Here is a 23242-nt window from a genome sequence, read left to right on the forward strand (position 1 = left end):
ATAGGACAATGGATATTTAACACAATTGAGTAAATCTGTTTTCTAATAGAGTATAGAGCATATAATAACTTTTGCTGTGTGGAGGGCAGCTGCGAGTGTGTCCTTGTGATAATGCATATGTCTCTGGCCATAGGACAAGACAAGCACCCAAAGCCACAGCTCAAACACCAGCACCTCTTAACATGGTGTGTCTAATTCTCCTATTTAGTGTTTAGGGTGCAGTGGCGCGTGGCCTGAGGTTTTTGGGAGGGGAGCGTGGATAGCACCTTGCCTGACAGCTGTGCCCCAAACTGAAGACAAAAGCCTGAGGAAGTACCGCATCAGCGAAGATGGGGCTGAAAGGCATGGCAATTTGCTTGCGGTCTGGCCTATACGGCCATCTGATTCAGTGCATCGTCCACACCGTTCATGCTAAACATGTTCCAATGGCAACCATTTACTGGTAAGGCATGTTTAAAACACATTTAGTCAAAAAGTAGCAGGCAGAGTGTGGTACATTAAGATCAAAAGCAGAAACACAAAATTATTATTTTACAACAACCTTTATTTTAAGCAAAGAAACAAAGAGAACATAGGCCACGTTTTGTGAATCAGTCTTTTTATCGTAGGGTTTTTTTGTAATCCTTTGATAGGGAGTCGCTTTGTCAATCGGTGTACATCAAAGGTAAAGTAACTTACCATGCTGCTTGTGTTTGTATGTTTCTGTGTCCATGTGTGTATCCAAGTCTATAACATCACAGAACAAGGCCTGTTTTTAATCTACTGATTTATTAAGTTAGCAGGTAGCTACACAGCAGCTAAACAAATGAGCAGGTTGTAAGCATTTAGGGAAAATGTCTTGTGGACAAAATCTGGTTTGTGTTTGATGAATACCCAGTGGATCAGAGAAGTGTGTAACTTAGATTTCTGTCAAGAACAAAGACTACATTTGCTGGCTGCTCATGAAAACCAAATTTCTTGCAAGCAATGTCTTTTTGTTTGAAGAAACTGCTTGGCACAAACACACCGCATCCACACAGAGACCAAAATTCAGTGTTTGAAAAGAGTTAAAATCTTTGAGGAGTTTACTACTCGTGATCTTTTTTCTCTTCTTATTTTTAAACATAAACCCTATATTGCATTTGAAGAAGTACATTAATTTGCAGGTTGTGCGAAAAAGAACAAGAGATAAAAGGGGATTCATTGTTCACATCAGCTATTAGGTGATAATTAAGCCTGGATGAGATTTTTATATCCGAAATGGTTTATTTGATTTAAGTAGGTGTTCTCAGATGGATATCTAAAAACTGTGCTTTAATTATTATTGCAGATTAAATCACATTAAGCCTGCATGAAAGCTGTGGCTGCGTTTAATTTGATATACAGTTTTCCTCACAATAAACAAAAAACTTCATTAATTGCAGTTGGAATATATGTCTTCCTAGGAGGTAATTTGTAACAAGGCGAAGTGTGCTAAATAAATTATCTCTTCTTTTTTAGCTGTAGCAGAGTTGGGCTTGGTGTGAATGGAAACTGACTGTGTGCTGTACTTGGAGCTCAGCATGGCACATGATGCATAAGTAAATGTAAACTGGGGAGGGAAAGGTAAAAGAGTACTGCAACATCATTAATTCTGCTGGTTATAAAATGGAAAACTAAATATTTAAAGTCATATCTCAAAATCAAAACTGGAAAACTAACCATCCCTCACATAAAAGGAACTCTCTTTATTATACCCCTGTGTCCAGACGCATACAAATGCACAGATGTAAGGGGATTGAAATAGTTCAAAAATATCCATTGGTTTAAATTAGGCCATCAAACGGCCAGCTGTTGATTTGTTTCCTGTGTATGCGTGCATCAGGGTATGTCTGTGTTGTGGTTGGATGGTGAGTTGAGAGAAAGGGCTGAGCCGGCTTCAAAACTCTTGTGAATGCAGAGGGGTGTTGGTTTACTAAGACAACAATGTGTAAAATCAGAGGGGATTTCATGATGGAGTACCACAAAGAAGCATTTTAATCAACCATATACTTACAGTATGCCACTGAATACAAGGATATAAAATAAAATTAAAATGTAAAACAAAAGAAATGTGCTAAAACTACTTAAATAAATTTGAATCATTTTTACCAATACTCACAAAAAAATAAACATATTTTGTGTGATTTTGTTCACCCATGGAGCCTCTGTTTCTTCACATGGATGACAAAGTTTGTCTGACAAAACTTCATAGTATGATTACCGTAATACCAAATTAAACAAGCAGGAATGACTTTACAAACAATTTTACCCACTGGTTTACCATTAGTCAGGTTTTTTTCATACTTATCAGGACAATGCAGGGTCCAAAAAGACATTAAAAAAAACATCCAGGTCATCTATTCTGAGTACCAGACTCATGGATAGAAACACATACTGTGTTGTGCAGGATGCAGAAAGTATGAAAGCACGTTCAGGCTTATTTAAGCATATGCATATACATACAAGTGGAGTCTTATGTCCATTCTATGCATTCATTTTATGCGTATTTCAGTACATTTTCAGGGAGCTTGTGAAAGAGTACACAAATGCAGTAAACAGAGCAGTACCACCAGAAATCGTGGGGTCAGTGTTTATTGCTCATGTCCAACCAGCAAATGTAACAAAGAAGAAGTTGTTGCAACGTATCTAAAATCTGTACAGACCATTGCCATTGACTACTGTCCTGCTTTTTATGTCTCTTTTTGAATATGTGCATTATCATGATCATGTGTGCTGTTGTATATTGCTAATAAAACTGAACTCGGATGTGTACTCTGAACTTTGTACTGCTCTTTAGTGGATGTATTGCCAAACTATCATGCAAATTACGCATGTGGAATATGTGGCCAGTGAGGTTTGATGCAGACGTACCTATTTACATACGTAAAGGGAACATTAATGAGCGCTTAGACAGCTATTTCTCTAAGCATGCAAGTTAGCCTAAACACAACCTGAAATATACCACCTGTCTAATTGTTGATGGGGATTAATGGCACAGATTACATTGTGATCACTTACTTTCCTAGTCTCTCACTAGAAAAGTATTTGTAAACCTCACAAATTAATTTAATTTTCAGAATTTATTCAACTACGATCATTTTTAAAGACTTAGCCAGCAATGGTGTTAAACTGGACATATGATCTCTGTTAACAGACATCTAGAAATTACTTCCTCTTTATAGAGCCTGGATGTTTATGTTTGTGTCAACTTGTTATCCACAGTTAGTGCATAGAGTCAGGCTTGAGCTGGCTTTAAGCACATTTTGGTAAAAAGCCAATGTGAAAGAAATAACTACCAACACACATTCTTGTAATCATGAGCTATTGCATGACAACGACTTAGCTCCTAAAACACCTAACAAAAATGAGAATTTTGCCAAAAATTAAAAATTTCAGATAGATACATGCTTTATATCTTTGTATTATTTCAGAAATATTTACCATTGCTGTACTGATAACGCAAGGCTTTCTAACAAACAATGTGAAGGTGATGTCACATATCAGCTTTAAATTATATATTGACACGTAAAGATTCTGCTGAGTCAGCCTTTCATATCATATCCTATCCATTTCTAGTCCTTATAACAAAAAAACCCCACTTTTTTATATCAATAAATTACTACTCAATGCATATGAAATCATAAAAAAAAAAACATTGAAGAATGGAATTAAAATCATCTTCTCTCTCTTTTGTTTTCCATAGGCTGTCTTGAACTGGATTTAGCCACTCAAGACACAAACTAACTAGTCAACAACGTTGTAGTATGCAGTCGACAGGAGAGTAATATTTACAGGATGGCACTTCCATTCCAGGATACAACAGAGTGCAAAAAACCTTTACATTTTTTACGTCTTTTCACGTAAACATAGAGCTATCACTCCAATAAAACAAAAAAAAAGGATCAGGTTATAACATAAGTGTTACTGTGAAAACGTGAAAGTAGTTACACTTACATGGACAAATATTTCATCTTTCCAATTAAAACCAATCTGATCAGGGATTTCAGCTGACATGTTTACATGGACGCTGAATAAAGTGATCTAATACGTCCTATTTAAATGATGGCCAGATTTAATATGATCCTAACACTTTTAACATGCACATACAGTGCCTACTAGTTTGTAATAAGTGCTGTCTTTTTTATTTTTTGTTCATTTTAACCTTTTGACTGTCAAAATGTTCAATAATCCTTCACTCTTTCAGTTTCTAACAAAAACACATCCGTTACAGTCCAGCTCTGTTTTGCTGCCACTATTTTCGTTCCTGAAACTCTTTACATCATGTAACCCCCACATGGTTCAAGCATGCGCACAAAGAACATACACCACAAAACAATCAGAATGAGTGTACATATGGTTATTTTTTTCTGTTTATCCGGTCGTGAAAAGGTTTAAATTACCCCTCTTGTTTGGACTGAAAATTCTTTTTCATCGAATCAGCTGAAATGTTTACATGACTCATTTGTATTCTGACTGGACGTTTGATCAGATTAAAAATGCTCCATGTAAACATTTTCTGTAAACGCCCATTTACACTGAGTGTCAATTAACCACCCACATAAACAATTCTACACCCTTAGTGTTGGTCCAAAGTATAAATGTGTATTCATTTGGAATAGTCTGGCATGGATGAAATGAGCAGAGCCTTCTATGTGAGAGTGGCTGTGTCCTCAGAGGGCATTAGTACAGGCATTATCTTGTTGTGCCAGACAGTTCAGTAGTAAACACCCTGGCAGTGGGCCTCGTAGTAAACTCTGACAGAACTGCACAGTAGAGCTCATGGGTTGTAACCATCCTGGCACAGAGATATGGGTCATGCTAGGATGTCCTCTTCATCACCCCAGCACCACAGCCCAGACCCTGATGAGATTAGCTGACCAGCCAGTCGCTCGGTAGTAAAACACAAACATCAGTGATTAAGTGAACATTAAAGTCCAATCCCCTCACACTTCAGCTCCGATCCCCTTGTGCGGGGTCACAAGCAGGTTACCGTAATAACTGGTCACCATTTGCAACAGATATGGCAGGTCTACCTCCATCTTTACACACCTAATGGATGTCAGAGATAATAAAACACACAATTATCCTGTGATGTCAGTGACACAAGCCATGATTTTTGGAGCACAACCGTGATACAACAAGCTACACAACCTTCTCCATGTTATCCTTTTTAAACCACATTTAATAAAATGTGTTTTGATATCACACAGAAAAAAAAAAAAAGTCAACATTTCTTTTTGAGGAATAGTTTTGCTGCGTTAGTTCAATGCATTCAGCATCTTGGTGATCTGCTAATCTATGTTAAAAGTCACCGTTAGAAATGAGATTAGTCAGGTTGGAATGCCAGGATAATCACTCATTCAGCAGCAGCCAGGAGAAAAAGGCCTCCTCAAGGAGAAGGGGTAGGTTTTTATATAGCCTAGAGCTTTGATTACTGCCCTGTCTTAAAACCGCATCCGATGAGTAAAGACATACACTGGTCCTCCCCCACATTTACTGGGCAAGCTGCTTTCACAGGATCCTGTGAATAAGTGATGTCACAGTACTTAATGATGCCTAGACTAAACTCAGCAAGACCTGAGAACCCCTCCTCCTCCAAAAATATTAAAAATAAAATAATAATAATAATAATAAAAGTCATTTGCTCCAGATCTAATTTTTCTGAAGCCAGTGAAGTTCATTCAGTGAGATAAGAGACATCCTCCTTATCTGTAGATCAACTGTTCTGTTGGTAATGAAGACGTTCAGGTGGAAGGCTCAGCGAAAAAGGGGAAACTTTCTCCTGGCTTTCTCCTGTTTTCCCTCGATGCAGACTGGTGGTGACAGTTGTTTCCAGTTGCTACATATAAAAGGGCCCATCATAAAGCCTGGCTAGAGGAAACAGGATAAGCGCTTGAGCCAAGCAGTAAAAAGCTCTCTGGGAACTTGAAAGCCACACAAATGAAGTCTGTGTCTGCCATCTGGAAACAATAAACAAACAAAACCCAGCAGCCAAACAAACACCGCAAATAGCAGAGGGGGAGAAGGACAAGAAGAGACAAAGAAATGGAAAGCAAGAGACAGAAAAATGGAATCAAATATTGAAGAGTTTGAGACTGTGAATGAATGACAAGGAAAGGAGTGTCAACATAAAAAGAAAAAAGTGTGCTGCATGCATCATTAGCAGACACCGATGGGAAGACAGACACAGAGACAACCCTCAGTATAAAACATCCTTTGATGCTGGGGAGATGGCCCTGCTGTTTGAATGTGTGTGGTACCACTGAAACCTGGTTCTAATGAAGTGTAGCGCTAACAGGAGGCTGCTTGTCTGCAACTAGTGCTGGTGCCAGTGATGTGATAAGAAGTTCCAAATGAAGCAAAATACCAAAAGAAATTAGCCAACTATTTTCCTGCCTGGCCAGATAAAAGAGAAAAAATTACTTTTCATTTTGACTTTATGTCTCAGTTTCTGTGTGACTATAATGTTGCTGCTTGATACAATCAAATGCTGCATTCAATATTCTTTATGCTTATGAGTGTTTGACAACACAGGACATCAGTGAGTTATATGAAACCAAGTGCAATGAAAACACATGCACAAATAAATGAGTCAAATTCCCTTGACTCATCCTGACAGGGCTGGAGTTCAGGCTGGAGCTGTAATACAGCCTGCTATCCATTTAAATCCTCATTATTAATCACTTAACAGCAGTGGAAGCAGCCTCATTTTAGCCTATTCTAACCTATAAATTCTAGAGGGAAAAAAATCTAATAAATTTTGACACACTCAAACACATAAATCTACTTTCTACAAGTCTCATCATGGGGAATCAAGACATACTTGTTTTATATTAATTTAGTTGTAGCCAAGTTTATTAAATGTACAAAGAGGTCATGAAATTAACTCTTTGAATTAGAAAAATTTAGTGAGCATCAAATCACAAACCCTTTTGTGACATTTGTAATTAAGAGAACAGCTTGTGATGCAGCTACTTACTTCTTAGCCAAATTCTTATCTCAAGGACTGCAGCTGAAATTTACCCACTGATCATCAAGTGTGAACTTAAGAATTAACAGATGTTTGCTACATTCATATGCATATCAATCTCCAGTCAGAATAAAAACACTTAGAAATCCAAATTAAAGTATGAAATAGAGAAAAATAAACACACACTCACCCAAAGTGGTTAATGACAGAAAATATTTGGTCGTATAGTTAATAAATGATCTGAATGACTGAGTGGTTTAGATTTAAAAATGTCAGTCAATGACTATATTAAACCCATCAATAAGGTATTTTTTAATTTATATGTATCTGAATTGTTTAACGTTTGTTTTTTGTCTATTTTTGTTCAATTACTTTTAGTTTAATTGTTTCATCATGACTATTAGCTCAGGTTCTAGTATTGGTAATGTTGTTTCAAACAAAATTCCCAAATGTATTTAATGCAAGAAACTGACATGATACACTTTCTAGAAAAATCACTAGCTGTCCTCTCAGAGCTCATCTGAAGGCACACTGTCAACACTGACCCCGAGAGGTTCAACCAAGAACTGCAGTCCTGCTGCCACAGACTTGCCCCATAAACCATTAAGATAACCTCACCTATAGCTTCACACACATTTAACATACTCAGAGCAGAATGGCACATGGAACAAAAGTAACACACACATACATACAAACAACGCATGCACACAAAATTCCCCTGCTGGGCTTGGTTAACAAACACTGCTATAAAAGCAGGCCTCCTACTCATTAAGGTGCTGTATATCAGACAGGAAATGCTGGGCAAATTACACCTCATTGCCCTGGAACTAGCCGACCATCACCATGGCAATGAGCCAAGCTTGGTGCTGTAAGAAGGCCAAGATACCAATGTGGCAGAGAAAAAGAGGACAGGAGAGGATAAGAAAAATCTTCCACTGAAATTACCCAGTACCAGCCAAACACGTGTACTCAGAGATTTCTGAGTTGTGTGCTAAATCCAGTTTCTGTCTTTTTAATGGCAAAAGCTGACTTTTTGACAGAGGAGTTGGGTCCACACTGTAAACCTGGAAGAAATATCCCTCTCACACATAAAACATCAACTGTAACCCAAACAGCTTAACTACATCATGCAAACAGATGCTTCATCAATTTATTTGTCATGTCTAGACAAAATGTTTTATTACTGTTCTTTAAGTTGTAGCCTACCTAGAACCTGTTAAGATCATTTTTGAAAACTGATGGTGATTTTGATTCTTAAATGACCAAATAGACAATGACTGTGATAAATCTAAAAAAAAGGATTAGCAACCTTAATAAACTAACTAACAATAAATAAATAAAAAAAAAGGACAATAGTTTTCGCTTTAGTTAACAAACATTATACTGGTCTTAAAACTGCTAACTTTATCACAGCACCTGTGCTGGCCCACATCTGTAAGCAGAAATATAAGTTTCCCACTTGTGTTGTCATTAAAAACAGAGCATATTTCCCCAGCTTGTCATTTAATCTGACCACCACACTCGAATCCTTAACCACATAAACCACCCGTTAGCCAAGTCCACCCCATGTTTCTAGAACAAAATTCCTCTGTTGCATTGTTCACACATTCCTCCCTGGCCGTGTTTATACAGATGCAGTTCCATGTGCTCTCTGGGGTCGTAAGAAGTCCTGCACCGATACTGACAATGTGCTGTTGATCAAAGGCATCGCAGCTAAAGCAGAGCCACTTGTTTTACTTGAGGTGTCCCCCCACCTTCTTCTGTGGGGATACAGGTTAACATATCCATCTGTTGGCCTTATGGATCTACCTTAGTCGGGGCTGGGACAAGTGTAGGCCTCTTTTCCCTGTCATCTCAAACTGCTCCCTCAACCCTGTTTACTCAGCTGGTCCCCACACCAATCCGAGCTTTGTTTTCACACAGCAACATGTGTTAACTTAATGCTCTGTAACAGATTTCAAAGGCAAGCTTAGCTGGGTCAACAGCAGGTAATAGAGCGATTTATTGATTCCTTGGCTTAAAAAAAAAATGTAAGCATTAAAAAAAAGGCTACCTTTGTAGGCAATGATGAATACAGATATGAGTGGATTTATTTTAGCTTGTTTAATTCAACCTGATAAACAAAGCATGGTTACAAATCTTCCTAAATCCTCCAAAACAACAATCAAGAATCTGTCTAATCAAAGATTTTACACAACTCAAGAAGGAATAGAGTTTCAGATTACTTGTCCAACCTGCTCGCCTTCCCATGGCTGCAGAATTTGGTTACACAGTTCTAATGGTTGTTTTCTTGCTTGATTGGATTATGGCCACACACCTTAAGCTCAGCTTCCACCACCAATCAATGAGGAAATGAGGTGTCAACACTCTGGTGTTTATTCAACACTCATTTATTTTTCTACCGGAAGCCAAAGAAAGCGCAGCCACAGAGGACACCAGATGAGTTGAGGGATTTTCGTTAAGCCTTTCAGAATGTTACCGACAATGTGTGTGACTGCTAATAACATTTACAAATAAGTTCAATTGTTTTTGTTAATGTCATAAGAAATTCCCTCTTGTCTATAAAGTTTTGAGCTGAAACTAGCAAATTAACTGTAAAATTACTGATGCATTTATAATGACATTATATTAACAGCGTATAATATTAAACGTGCATATTAAACATGTTCTCGGTTTCTAATCTATTTTACAACTGAGATGTGAGGGCTCTGAAAGATCTGGCTGTGCATCCATATGACCAAGGTAAAAGAACGGGTAATGGGAAGACACCAGGAAGTCTGTAATGTTTCCAGTCAGCATGAAGTGCCATCAAAATAAAAATCTGCACAGTAGCCGCTGCTTTAAACAACTGGGGCAATTGAAAATTCCCCTTCCAATTTATACCAAATGCCACTATATAAACATTCTAGCATGACTGCCAAGTGTCTGCACTGCTTTATGCCCCTTCTCTTAATTGAAAACGTTATAGGGGTGCATTACACTTAGGGTTTTTATAAGCTGTGCTATAAAGCACTAGCAGGCCCTGAGAGGGGAAACTGGCCATTAACTTATAAGGTCCAGGCCTTGGCTCTCTTAATTGACAACCTCTAGGCTACTTTCATCACTTGTCGACTTCATAGCAGCAGTCAATGCTTCCTCCAGGATGCTGTTGCATCTTTGACATGAGGGTGTTTGTGACAAAGAGCAGTCTGCCGCCAATGCTAGGGTGAAAGCTCTAGGCTGTCCATAAAACAAGCACATGCATTCCTCTCTTAGTTCCAGCCATCTGAGAGGGCTGCATTTAACCATTAAAGTACTGACTCTCTTGAAGCACCAGTTAAAATTAAATATTACTCCCATTTGGAAATGTATTCCTTTTATAAGCATAAAATAGACATGTCAATGTACATGTTAGAAGATTTTTTTTACTTTAGATTATTACCATATAAAACAAGGAACTGAGCTGCAAGGTTCAAAGACAAATGATTGAGAATGGAAACAATAGTTCCTAATTTCTAATCTGTTTGGGTTATCCCCACAAGCAAAAAGCAACACACACACATGCACAAAGATACACACCAGACTGGCGTGACAGTTCCTTCACACTCTAATTTGGCAGGATCATCAGCTTTGTGCCTCTGGAAATTCATGCGCCTTGAATTAGACCCACATGTCACAATGTTGTTGACCAGAACAGACACATTACTGGAATATTAAACACACTTAACTTCTTTGTAACCAACAATCAAACCCTTTGAAGTTTCACATTATTCCTCCAATATGACATGAGAAAGACAGGGGTACTACACTTCTTAAACTAATAACAATCTGTCACTAAGATTCATGACCTAACCCCAAAGGAATGCACATGCACACGTGTGTAATATTCCACTTATTTAGTACTGCAGTTCATTAAGGTTACAGGACGTGTCAGGATCAGAAATGCAAATTGCAAGACTATGTAAATTGATTGGTCTTTCATAATATTTAAGATAACACAGCTTTTAAGCCTGCCTGTCATTGGAATATGTAAAATGTTAAGCCAGGTAAGCACTCGAGCTAAACAACAAACCAAAATCCTAACTGTTGAGTTGATTGCCATGAAAGTTTGCTCAGACAATCATGGTCCCCGGCGGATGACTTGGGTGATCATCTGACCTTTCCTCTAAAGTCAAACATCTACAAGGTTGGCATTTTTGCTTTTCAGGGAAATGTCAAACCCATAGGAGGGACTCCACAATTTATTCAATGACACAAAACGGAGTTGACCTGATGCACCTGTACTGGATGAAGAGTTAATATGGGATGGGAATGTTGTGCTCTAAATGCAATTAATACGAACCTAAAAAGATTCTCATCAGCAAAAGCTGGACTCTTTTAGGTGATAGTAACATTAGCATAGATAAAGATGGTGAATAACCTTGAACATGCTAAAAGAACATCTATCAAAAGTTCAAATCATATTTTTTGCATCTTTATAGTCACTGGAACAAAGACAACTAGTTTAACTGTTCTGTTTAGTAGCAGATGTGGAATCACAAACATGTCAACTTTGGATATCAAACCATTTACATTTTGAACCCAAAAATCATGAGGACACTGCTGTTATCCTAATATTAATTCAAAGTTGTATATATAAATGGCAAAGTTTTATTATTACATATGACACAGTAGGTCAGCTTTCTGATCAATAAAGCACCAAGACCAGTCTTAAGATAATGATGGACAGAACCAAAAGTTATACGACCTCAGCAAAATACACGTTAAACCTGAGACAGAAACACCACTTGAATATCCCTTTACTTGTGTTTTATTAAAGCTAATTAGATGTTTTTATAATTATACACCCATCATTTATAACCGCTTGGAAGTTATCATGCATTAGCATTGCTAGTGTAAATATGCATGTGCAGACATTTTCAAATTAGGCAGGCAAAACAGAAAAAGGCTAAATCAAAGTGTTATCACTTTTCTTAATTGGCTTGTAAAACTTGTGTGAAGGAACAATGTAATTTATAACTAAATAAATCAAAACACATTTAAGGAAGGGGACAGTGTAACCAGGGCTGTCATGGTGAGGAAATTTACCCAGCTGTGACTTTAGGTGGTTTAACAGCACAGTAGGCATTATTATCAGAGGAGGGGTGGAGAATTGTGGAGGCTCCTGCATGAGATTTGTGATTGTAAAGAGTCCCTAATGAGTTTTTAATGATTTTTTTTAATGGAAAATTAAGGGTCTACCACTCTGAACCTTGCTTCCACAAGATGAGGAAGGAAAAGGTTGAAAGAGCTGGATTATCCAAGGAGGCAAAAAGGACAACCAAGAAAAACAGAGGAAACACCAACAATAGACAGTAAGAACTCTCAAACTACTGGGAGGCCCACACCTCTGGATACCCTGCAACAAAGCTACATGCTATTAGTGACAGACCAGGCTGGAAGATTTTTGGCGTGACATATCCAGTTTCCAGCAAGCTCTGCTGCTTGATGTCTACTGTCAAATCTGAATAGTACTGTTTTATTCATTGAGCAATCAGTGCATGTAAATGAATAAAGAAAAACGTGAGCTGTGTGGCTCAACAGCACTTCTGATAGGCCTGTCAATAATGCAGTGTTACAGTTAGAGCTGTTAATGTGCTCTAGTCCATAGCACTTTCCTTTTCATACTTCTCGTATATAACTAGCTGTAGTTTTATTTACATTACACATAATCACGTAAGTTTGCTACAGAAAGCTTAACTCTTACTCTTTCTCACATTAACATTATTGACAGCTCTCATGTACTCCTAGTTCTATTTGCAATTAGCTAAACACATCGCAATTACCATGATTACATGGTAAAAACAGGTGCTTCTAAGTGCAACAGCATTATGATCACTATGGTGCTGCATCAGTTCAAGGTCTTCCCTTTCTGTGCCTACTAATGTGTTATCTCTGCAAGCAATAAAAAATACCAAGTTGACAACAGTATAACCCAGCTAGCCTTCTTGTATTGAAATGGTACACTTGTGCATTAACGGGGTTAAATGAAGGGTTAGATTAAGTAGTCAGATTAAAGTATTTTGAAACTTTGCCCAGCTAAAATAAATTAATTTAGTCTTTCATGAATGTCAGTAATAGGTTATCTGGGGGATACAGTATTCAGAGCCAGTCCAGTGGCTACTACAACTTCCCAGGGGACAAATAAGCAGAATAAAATAAATATATGGTGTTAAGAGTGTATCCTGCATGTTTTCTGCATAAGAACTACTTTCTGAAATGATTAGGCTAGTAGCTTATCATTTCTAATTGGATCGCAGACTTCAGACAGTAGGCCCACACAGCAGGACCGAGTGAGCTGTTAGCTGTCTTGTAGACAGGTGAAATCAAACAACCTCATCTTATTATATCCACAAAATGCTTCTGTTAGTTTCAAAGCTTCCAGGTAAAGTAATGGATGGTAAACATGTATTTCTGCTAAGGAAAAAGTAAGCAATGTCAAAAACGAGATTGAACTGTGCGAGTGCAAGTGTGTGACATGAGAGTTGAATCAGTTGATAGTTTGGTAAATATACTTTGGTAGCATTTAATGCACCTGTGTACCCAGGCAAGATTAACCTTTAACCACATTTAATATGAGCATGGCTGGAGACGAACATTATAATTTCAGGTTTGTACATTTCTCTTATGATTGCCTCCCTCCAGCTTGTTTGGGTTTCTTCTCTTCATTCAGACTCAAAGAAGCACATTGAATAGAACCACACAGATTTTTAACCTCAGATGTTCATGTTGTTACAGGTTCTTAAAAGTTAAATGCACATTCCCAGTGTTCCTGACCTTATTCATCACATCTCAGGCTACAAAAGGGTGTGAAATTATGAATTTCTGCAAATATACAATATTGCACACAAATATACTGCTGCAGAGTTCGGGTAAGAGTTGTAACCTACTTCTCAACCAACACAAGTGACATTTGACCGACTGCTGCTACCGTAAAATGAAAGAAAGCTGTGCGATTAGTATTAGCGACCTTTCATTTAACTTAGCGAGTTTTCCTGCGAGTGAAAGGAAAAAATACCCCAGGAAAGGTGTAAAAATACGTAAACTGACTTACTGTGGAGCAAGTCCTCTCACAGCTCTGGTAATGTGCGCCGCCATGTTTTCCGGTGATGAGGAAAACACCAAGCTGCGATTGGTTTCATTACCGGTTCCCACGTGCATTTTGGGCCATCTGATTGGCTTCAGCAAGGAGAGGGCGGGGTTATTGACCTTGCTTTCACATGGGAAGGTAAACAGCAAAGTCGAAGTGAGCTGGTAGCTGGTGCTGTTTTAACGAGGCGAAAGACGCTTGCGATAAAAATTAAAAGAATGAGAAAAACTTTATACCAGAAAAAGAAAAGTTTAGTTTCTCCTTGTGTTTATCCTTGGTGTATTTCTGCTCATTGTCGACGAGACAGTACGCCAGGCAGCGAGGTCTAACTGGAGAAATAAGAGGAAAGAGATTTGTGTACAAGGCACGTCACCCCAGGAGTTGTCTCTCACAGCAGTGGTGAATTACTACCACTACCATCAGCCAGGTCCAAGTGTGGTGCACAAATGACACGCAGTATTTGCCATGATTAAGTCTGCAGGGGATTTGCTCCAAATGTCAGCATTCAAGGACAGCCACTGGGGGTGTGTTTTTTGTATTTAAATGTGCTGCCTAAAATTGTTTGTAGACTAATGTCTAGTCTCATATTATAACTTATTTATTTATTACTATTATGAGCATTTGTTTTTAACACATGGAGTCAAGCTGAATAAAATTATTAATTAAATTATACATATATATATGTAATTACAGTGAATCTGGAAAAAATCAAGTTAAGAAAACTTTATGAATATAAACTGCACTTCCAAACAAAGAGACGATATAGCTAAAACCATTTTTGCATGAGATAAAAATGCCATGGAGAAGGAAAATTCCATCCATGGGTTACTTGGAAACTCCTTCTTTCTCTCCCCCTTCTGTTCATCGAACACAATTGTTGTCTACTAATCCAGTTTTGATAGCATTTGGCACACTTTCTTTGGATCACAGCAAGATGCTCAACTTCCATTCTGGTCTCCCCTAGGAACCTCTGAGCCCAAGAAAGCAGCCGACATCAGGTCGCGCCAGAGCAGGGGGGTTCTCTGTGTCCTCATGAAGCACAGAAAATTATTTTTTGATTCAGGTCACCCCTTGCCACATGCACACACACACATATACCAGTAAAATAAAATAAAATGTTTACAAGCTCATCAGTCTGGTAGTTAATTTGAGCTGTATTTTGCACATGTGTTTGTTCTTGTTAGTCTGTTATGCTGTTGAATGTTGTTATCACCTAAAGACCCCCCTGAAAGGCAACAGAATTCAAAATATTAAGTCAAAGGAGAAAGCTTTTTGCCTTTGTCCCCCCTTCTGTACTCCCCCATCCAAATGGACAATGTATCACTAGGCCTTGATGCCTCAGAAGTCTGGGTTCATTAAAATTTTGAACGAGTGCCAAAGCTGTAGTCAGAGATAAAAGGAATATGAAAGGATAACAAAATTTATGGATGGCAAGACACCACCTCACCCTGGCATTTATAATAAACAAATGGTTTCTGTTTCCAATTTAAATTTCTCATTATACTGTGACTTTTGGAAAATGTGTTTTGATTTACCAACATTTTATCTGAAAAACTGTATAATTGATTAGATTTACATCGCTCTGATTTTGATGCTGATCGCCTGCCTTGCCCAAACAGCCCCCACCCCTGGCCCAACACTCCCCCCCCAAAAAAGAAGGATCTGAACAGCTCCCGAGGCACATTAACATCATATAAAACAAACCTACATATCAAACAGCTTTTTTTCCTGATAAAATAATTGGTTTAAACCAGCATACAAACCAATTCATCCCTTTGAAAGAAACCTCTGTGAGGGCACCAAAAGAAAAGATTTTTTTAAAAAACAAAATGGTGAGATAGACTTCACAGCCCAAGTGAGATGGACATCAATGCAGTGTGCCAGCAATGGCTATATTAACCCATGGCTAAATCCCATCACACAAATGTCAGTGTATCCGTTATGAAACCATGACATTTAGATCCAAGGTCTCCATCGTGGTTTTAGAGGGAGCTGATGTTTGTCCATTCTTTGCATCCATCAAACCTGCACACATCCTCACAACCAACTGTACTCCAAACATAGAAAGGTTAAAGATCACAAGGGTTTATATATTTCATTTTATTGCATACTACATAATTGATTTTTTTTTTTATTTTAATTGAATTATTTTTTAAAGCAATTTATTAATTATTGAAAAGGACCATTTAAAAAAATTAGGTGGGTAGTTAATTTTGTCAAAAAAAGAGAAAATCACATTAACTGTTTTTTTAAACATTTTAAATTGGTAAAAAAAAAAAAAAAAAAAAAAACATATTTGTCTAAAAAAATGTATAAAATGACCACTAAACCAACACAATGAATTTTTAATTAAAAGAAGAAAAGGAAATGAAATGAAAGATAATAAGAAATACCATGCAGTAAATTGCATTTTAAGCAGTTACAAAATTTTCTAGACATGGCATCATTTGACCAACTCCTCCTAATTTACCCTGGACAACCTTTCCAAACATCACCACCATCACAACAGCACACCAGGACAAGCCCAAACTGACACATCACGACCACTCATGAGTCATGTGTAATGAGGAGCAAAAACCACATTCAAGAACTGGACAATGTGTCATAAAGCTCTCATGTTAAGAGTGCAACACCTATAAGCCACTTGGCTGAGAATCACGAGATGTTTAATTATTGCCTCTTTACATTAGTTTGGATCTCACCCTGCAGGCATCAGTTTGGGGGTCAGGCTGTGGGGAGGGGGTGGTTGGAGGGGAAGGGGGCAGAGACTGGAGCCGATGGTAAAGAGGAATAAAACTCCTCACACAAACACTACTAAAGGCAGTCCAGATCAGGAATTACAAATGATATCATGACAATTTTTCATGCTCTTCAAACCAGTGATGTTTTACCGACTCATTTGCTATGATACCTTGTTACGGATCCAGCTGTGAATCAGGGATGTTTCATGGGGCTAGAAGCCCACCCCCCACTGAGCCTGGCCAATGACCTGGAAGGCAATAGGGGATGCCAGTGCCTGCAGCATGTGCTGCACTGACAAAGCAGCAGGGCACCGTCAAAAACCCTCTCATACAAACTTTGCAGATCACTCCGTTTTTAACAGATGAGTAAGCACTGGTGCTGACTTTTTTTCTCTGCCCTAACATGAGATTCATGGATTTTTCTTCGCCAGTGTGTGACTGTGGTTGACGCATAGCAATACCCTTGCCCACAAGGGGAATAGTGTAGTGGTGGATCTTGGGTAGAAGGGTGCAGATAACATGTGGCAGGGTCACTGCGCAGGTTAAGCAACAATTCAGTTGAGTGCCCATAAAGGAAGTGGAGTGTGGTTGGAAAAGACCAGCATACCAGCTAAAGAGGCCTCGCAGTTCAGATTAAACTTTGGCCTTTGATCTAAAATTGTAATAAACCCCTCAATTTATTCAGTGGTGTATGTGTACGTAATTTAATGTGTAAATGTTTTTTTTGTTTGTGGGTTTGTTTGTTTGTTTCTCCCAAAACAGAATCACTTTTTTTTTTCCTTTAGAGAGATTTCTCCAAAAATCACTTTGATCAACAACAGAGTATAATCCAATAAGACAAAGTAGCAACTAAATCCATTCATTAATTTTTGGATTCATCAACAGGATTTCAATGAGGTTAAAGTTGTTTGGGTTTCCAGATGAGAGCCCTCACGCAATCCGAGGCCCTGATGACTTCTGCATTACTAAAATGATGCTGCCAGGACTGATGGAGCTGAGAGTGTCAGGAGACATTAGCCTTCACAGCCTAAAGCTGGTGGGCAAGACCAGACTGCGCCCCCTGACCCAGTCCAACACCTAGTTACTGACCCAGGAATCAAAACAGGCAAAGAGGAAAAGAGAGGGACAAAAGAAGAGAAAAATATGTTAGAAACCAAAAGGAGAAAAACATGAAATCATCCTGAAATATTAGGAAAGGGAAAAATGCATACATACTGAGCCTCTTTCCTATTATATCTGCCAGCTAACCAAATAACAGGAAAGTGTTTTAAGGGCTTTTTTCCTGTTTGGTTCACACTGATTCTCCCTCTTTCACTTCATTTAACTAAACTAATGAGCAGGGCCAGTCGAACCTAAGAATATTAACTTCTTTGGGCACCTTGTTGAGAAAGTAGAGTTCCTGTGTTTCAGTGGTTATGTAAACAATTTGACAATAAATAAACATGTTAACCAACTACAGAGGCCTTCAAACTGATTTAGCTCTTAAAAACCTTTGAATATTCACTGAGAAAAAATTTAAAGTCAGATGAAAACATTCTTAAGTTGTATAAATCCACTATGGATTGCTTTGTGTAAACCTGTGAATGATAGTTCTCCTCTCAGCGCTCTGACACAGAACAAACACAGTGGGATAGTGGCCTTGCAACACGACACTGGTGGACTGAAAAATACCTACATCAGAGAGGACCTAAAGCTGTGTACACATGGTTCACCTCAGGACAGACCTGTTTACAGCACAATGTCAATGATAGGCTCCCTCTGTGCTCTCTGCCTGTGATGGTACAGTGGAAAGAGTTCCCATAGCATGCTGCAGGCTAAATCATGCAGTATACAGTAATGAAGTAGCTAAAGCTGTTTAAAATACGTCCCTTTTATTGAAAAGTTAAACCCAGTGGCTAGAATACGCATGCCTGTTTCCATATGTTGTACATCCCATCCCATTTTATCAAATGGTATGAGTTCATTCATTATTCATGTTGATCATGGAGTTATTCCCATTTTCCCATCAGACTTGCTACTGATACCATATTATTATGAAATCGCTGTTCACCCAAGGCATTGTTACTGCTGAGAAAAGTGGCACAACTGACTAGTTAGCATGGGCATGCAGAACGCTTGAGACAGGAACTAAAATTGCCATGAAAGTGACCTGTGAGTTAAAATGGTTACAAAAGTGGGAAAGGAGAAAAACTGAATATTACTCAGGCATGCATAATGCTTTAAACTCACTTCTAAATTGTGATAATACCAAGATCTGAACTGTGCAGCAGTTACAGAGCTTCCAGCCATGAACTAAGTGTTAATGCAGCCTAGGTCCAGACTGTACAGTAGCCCCACCAGGACCCAACCCGGCATCAGCAGGTTCCATTTATAGATGTCTTACTTTTATAAAGCCAAATTCTCTGAAACTGAATAAAAATTTCACGCCACAGCAGACTTAGTTGTAAGCTAATTTGTCACAGGCTTATCAAGGCCTATTTATCACTGATCTAGTAATTACCAGAATAAGCTACAGGGTAACCCCCCTTTGTCCCCCTCTTTTCTCCCCCGAGCGATGGTCAGCCTGTAAAACCAGGATGTGTTGGCACCTTTATGATATAAATACTCACACACCCTGGGCATAAGAAAGCTGTCAACAGAACATTTGTTTTCCATTTTTCACCACCCAAAGCACTTCAATCTGAGGAGTAAAAAAAAAAAAAAAAAAAGAGACAAGGTGTTAAGAAAGTACTGCAACACTAACTATTTTGCCCTTTGGTGAATTTGGGTGCTTAAACAGATGGGGCTTGAACTGGTTCCTTGTTATTTAGTGCCACATGATTGTCTGAATTTCCATTCAACAAGTTCTCACCTCCACACATGCTTGGTTGTGGTTGGCACATGCAGTTTAAAGGCATAAACACACATACATGATAATGTATGTGTGGTGACACCCACACACCCACACACAGCAGCTGCTGTCGCTGCTCCTCCTTAATGCCCACTCATTACTAAACTTTTTGTTAATTGAAAAATAAAAGTTCATGTCAAGCGAACTGAAAGACAAGGGTTGTCAGAGCTGCACGATTTGACCCACGCATGCAAGTAAGCTGTTATGACCCCATCCACCCCCATCCCACCCCCACATAAATAGATCAAAGCACATCTGTTTCAGTGTCCAGCAGCCACACATCTATAATTGCAAACTGGCCTTAATGGCTTAGAGCAACCCATCAGATGTTAAGCAGTTTGGACACAGGAGATACTAAAGCATATGAGCATAGTGCTACCATCAGAAATCACTGGACAGGGAATTCTCTGGAGCCACAGTGGAGGCCTGTCTGGTCTCAAGTGGACTGAAATAGATATCACAACTTCAGCCCAGGGATGTGGGCCCAGAGGGGCCGGAACTGACCACACAGCTGGGATTAAGGAGCAGGGGTTGACCAGTGTTCAGAATTGGAGATACCACATAGATCAAAAATATCTGCCAGGAAAAAGTTCAGATTTTACGTTGCTGACAACAAACTAACTTAAAAGTTTTTATGTTTGTCAAAAGAAAGAAGCAAGAACACTAAATAGTGTTAAATTAGGTGTGGGAGAGTCTGAGCTGGTTTTGTCTGAATGGTGTAAGCACTGACTGAAGAGAGAAGCCTCAAGTTGGCCAGTTGTCACAGTGTGACACTGATTAGGCCTAATGAGCGTTGCGCTGTCACCACACATCTGCCTCTCATTCACTTGTAGAATCTGGCAGACTCAAAACCTGCTGGAGTCACTGCTAGATACTGGAACTTGAGACATTGCCACCTCTCTGTTTGCCAAACAAGGAAACTCTCAAACTTGTACTTTGACCACAGACTCAAACAAGACCATAACAACCACAAATTCTGAACTATGCCTCATCATCCAAACAGAGTAAGATGTAACAGTAAAGTATAGTTGATGAGCAGCAGAATGACACAAAAGATAAAAACAATCCTCTTTTTAAACTGACCTCAGAGGCTGCATTTATAAGACCCTAATGTTTGTTGTCCCCAAACAACAACAGAAAGTATCAGACCATTTCCTTATTGCATTCAAGTCATACTTACTGGTATTGACTTTCCTCAATTTGAAAAAAAAACAACTTTATTTCTTCTGGATTTTTTATGACTTCATAATTGTTTTTCAACATAATAATTAAACCTGATAATTTATGATGATTACTTTCTTGCCTGTCACTATTGTACAATTTGTTCATTCTCAAAGAGATGACTGCCCAAAAATTTTCTTAGATTTGTAAAAACAGCAAATGTCACTTTGTTTTTACTTGTTCTGTGTAACAATGTGGTAGATATCAGTTTTTCTGTTGATCAGAAGAGACAAGAGGCAAAACTATGTCCTTTTAAGGTGATAACGGTTATTAGGTCTTGGTGTCTGCTGATCTGCAGAGGACAGCAGTCCTCCCATCTGTGACTCTGAAGGCGTCTCTGTAAGCCAAGCAGCAACTCGAAAATTCCTCATGGGCATCCTCCTGGAAAATAACACAAAGGTTTACCAAACATCATTGTGGCGGTGGCACCAATTATTGTTAATATACATCAAATAGCCTCGGCCGAGTTCGTGAAACAGACTGATCACTCCAATGATGGCAACTGTCAGTCTGCTCCCCAATGAAGAGAGCTGCTGAAATAATTAGTCCCTGCCCTGCGAATAAAACAATAATACAACAATCGAGATGACATTCAAAAAATGCGCTCGGCTTTAGATGACCTGAAAACCTGCCACCATTCAGACTATGATGCAAGGACACATTGCATTCACACACAACCTGAGTTTACTGGACATGATGAATGCAAGCTTTGTTTAAGTGGAGTATCTACATGATGGTGTGGCATCGGTGAAGAGGAACAAAACAATAATAGAGCAGTTGTTTTTGTGTGGTCTGCAAAGATTTTATCTTCGATGCATACTAATTTTAAATTTCTCACTGTTAACTTTATTTAACTTTAATGCACATATAGGTTATGCTCATCACACCAGAGGTTATAGAAATGCACACATAGAAAGCCAAGTCACTGTATCAATGTAATAATAAAAATATTAATATTAGTATTAATAAGAACAACAGATGATGATAATGATGATACAACAAAAGCTACACACAATAGCCCAAATCAAGGTCAGAGTTCAGAGCTTTAAGTATTTCAGTATAGACCCTGAAGATGGTGCTGCTCAGCTGCCTTTTTCATAGTTTGAAAATTTAGAAAAAGGAAAACCAGATGAACTTAACACCCTATCACATAGTAAAAGCTAGAAAACTATTTTCTAAACTGAATCAATGAAGAAACAAAGTTACTAACATCTGCTTTATCTATGGAGAGGGACTTAGGTTAAACAATTTAACACATAATTGTTAGAAAAAGGCATCTAAAAAATACAAAACTCTATATATCTGTTTGTAATCTCTCCATTCAGCATAAAAAACCTGAGAATCCAGCATTTAATGCATAGTGACCACATTGTGTAATATTATAAACGTTTTATTATCATTAATGTTTTCTTCTAAATCTTCCTTGCAACTGTAGTCTTGTTATTATTACCTAATAACATAAAATGCGTTATTATTATTATTATTACAACTCATAAACATACAGAGAATATTGTTTATGATTTGTCATGTCATTTGTGTAGCTGTGCTCAAGCAAACTTGTAAAATGATCTTTTGGTTTCCTTTATTAATACTTGTGTTCAGAATTTGGAGATAAATTGTGCTGTTTATAGGGGCTCCAACAAAACCTTGATTCAGTACCTTTACAGAGTTTTAACAATCAAGAAAATACAAAACTCTTCAATATGTAGAGGTAGATTAGTGCTTGTCCCTTGTGAACGAGGCTTATGAGTTTATGTACCAGGAGACTTACTTGAATATGGGTGAAAGGTAGAATTTAGAGCATGTTGATGGGTGTGAAGTCATGAGCAGTTCAAAGGGACACTGGGCACAATGAGCTGGTGTGTGTTTTTAGTAACCAGCTATAGTGTCAACACTTTGACATGGTAGATTAAGAAACGCTCCAGATAAAATGAAAAGGATTGTAGACAGTCTTCAAGAAGCTGTCCAAGAAGACCTGTGACAGCATATAATTATTGCTCCGTGCATCCAAGCAGCTTCAGTCTTTCACTCAAGCAGTTTTAGTCACACTAAAGCCAGAAACACATCCATCAGTTTTTTTAAGAGATTAAAAATACTAGGATTACAACAAATAGCTCATCAGTGTTAAAGGTGACAAACATGAAGTAAAGTGTGAACGGAGCGTCTTCATGCGAGTGTGGCGGAGGAGCAGACAGGGCCTGTGTGGGGCAGGCGGTGGTGGTGGCTGATGCGGGGGGAGTGGGGGGTAAAGTGGGGGTGGTGATGATGAGACCAGACACGAGCCACATGAGGCCCCCTGACAATGCAGCAGT

The 23242-nt window shown here is 38.5% G+C and overlaps 1 protein-coding gene across 1 annotated transcript in view; it reads right to left on the reverse strand.

Moving 5' to 3' along the window:
• Positions 1-14568, reverse strand: part of clybl (citrate lyase beta like) — a 69742-nt gene extending 55174 nt beyond the window's left edge. Inside the window, exon 1 of the mRNA XM_042002481.1 lies at positions 14043-14568. Within this exon, the coding sequence (XP_041858415.1) occupies positions 14043-14149 (107 nt within the window). The 5' untranslated portion in view covers positions 14150-14568. The remainder of the gene's footprint in view (positions 1-14042) is intronic.
• Between the last annotated feature and the right edge of the window lie 8674 nt (positions 14569-23242).

The sequence above is a fragment of the Melanotaenia boesemani genome, chromosome 12 (genome assembly GCF_017639745.1).
Source record: "Melanotaenia boesemani isolate fMelBoe1 chromosome 12, fMelBoe1.pri, whole genome shotgun sequence".
NCBI lineage: Eukaryota > Metazoa > Chordata > Actinopteri > Atheriniformes > Melanotaeniidae > Melanotaenia > Melanotaenia boesemani.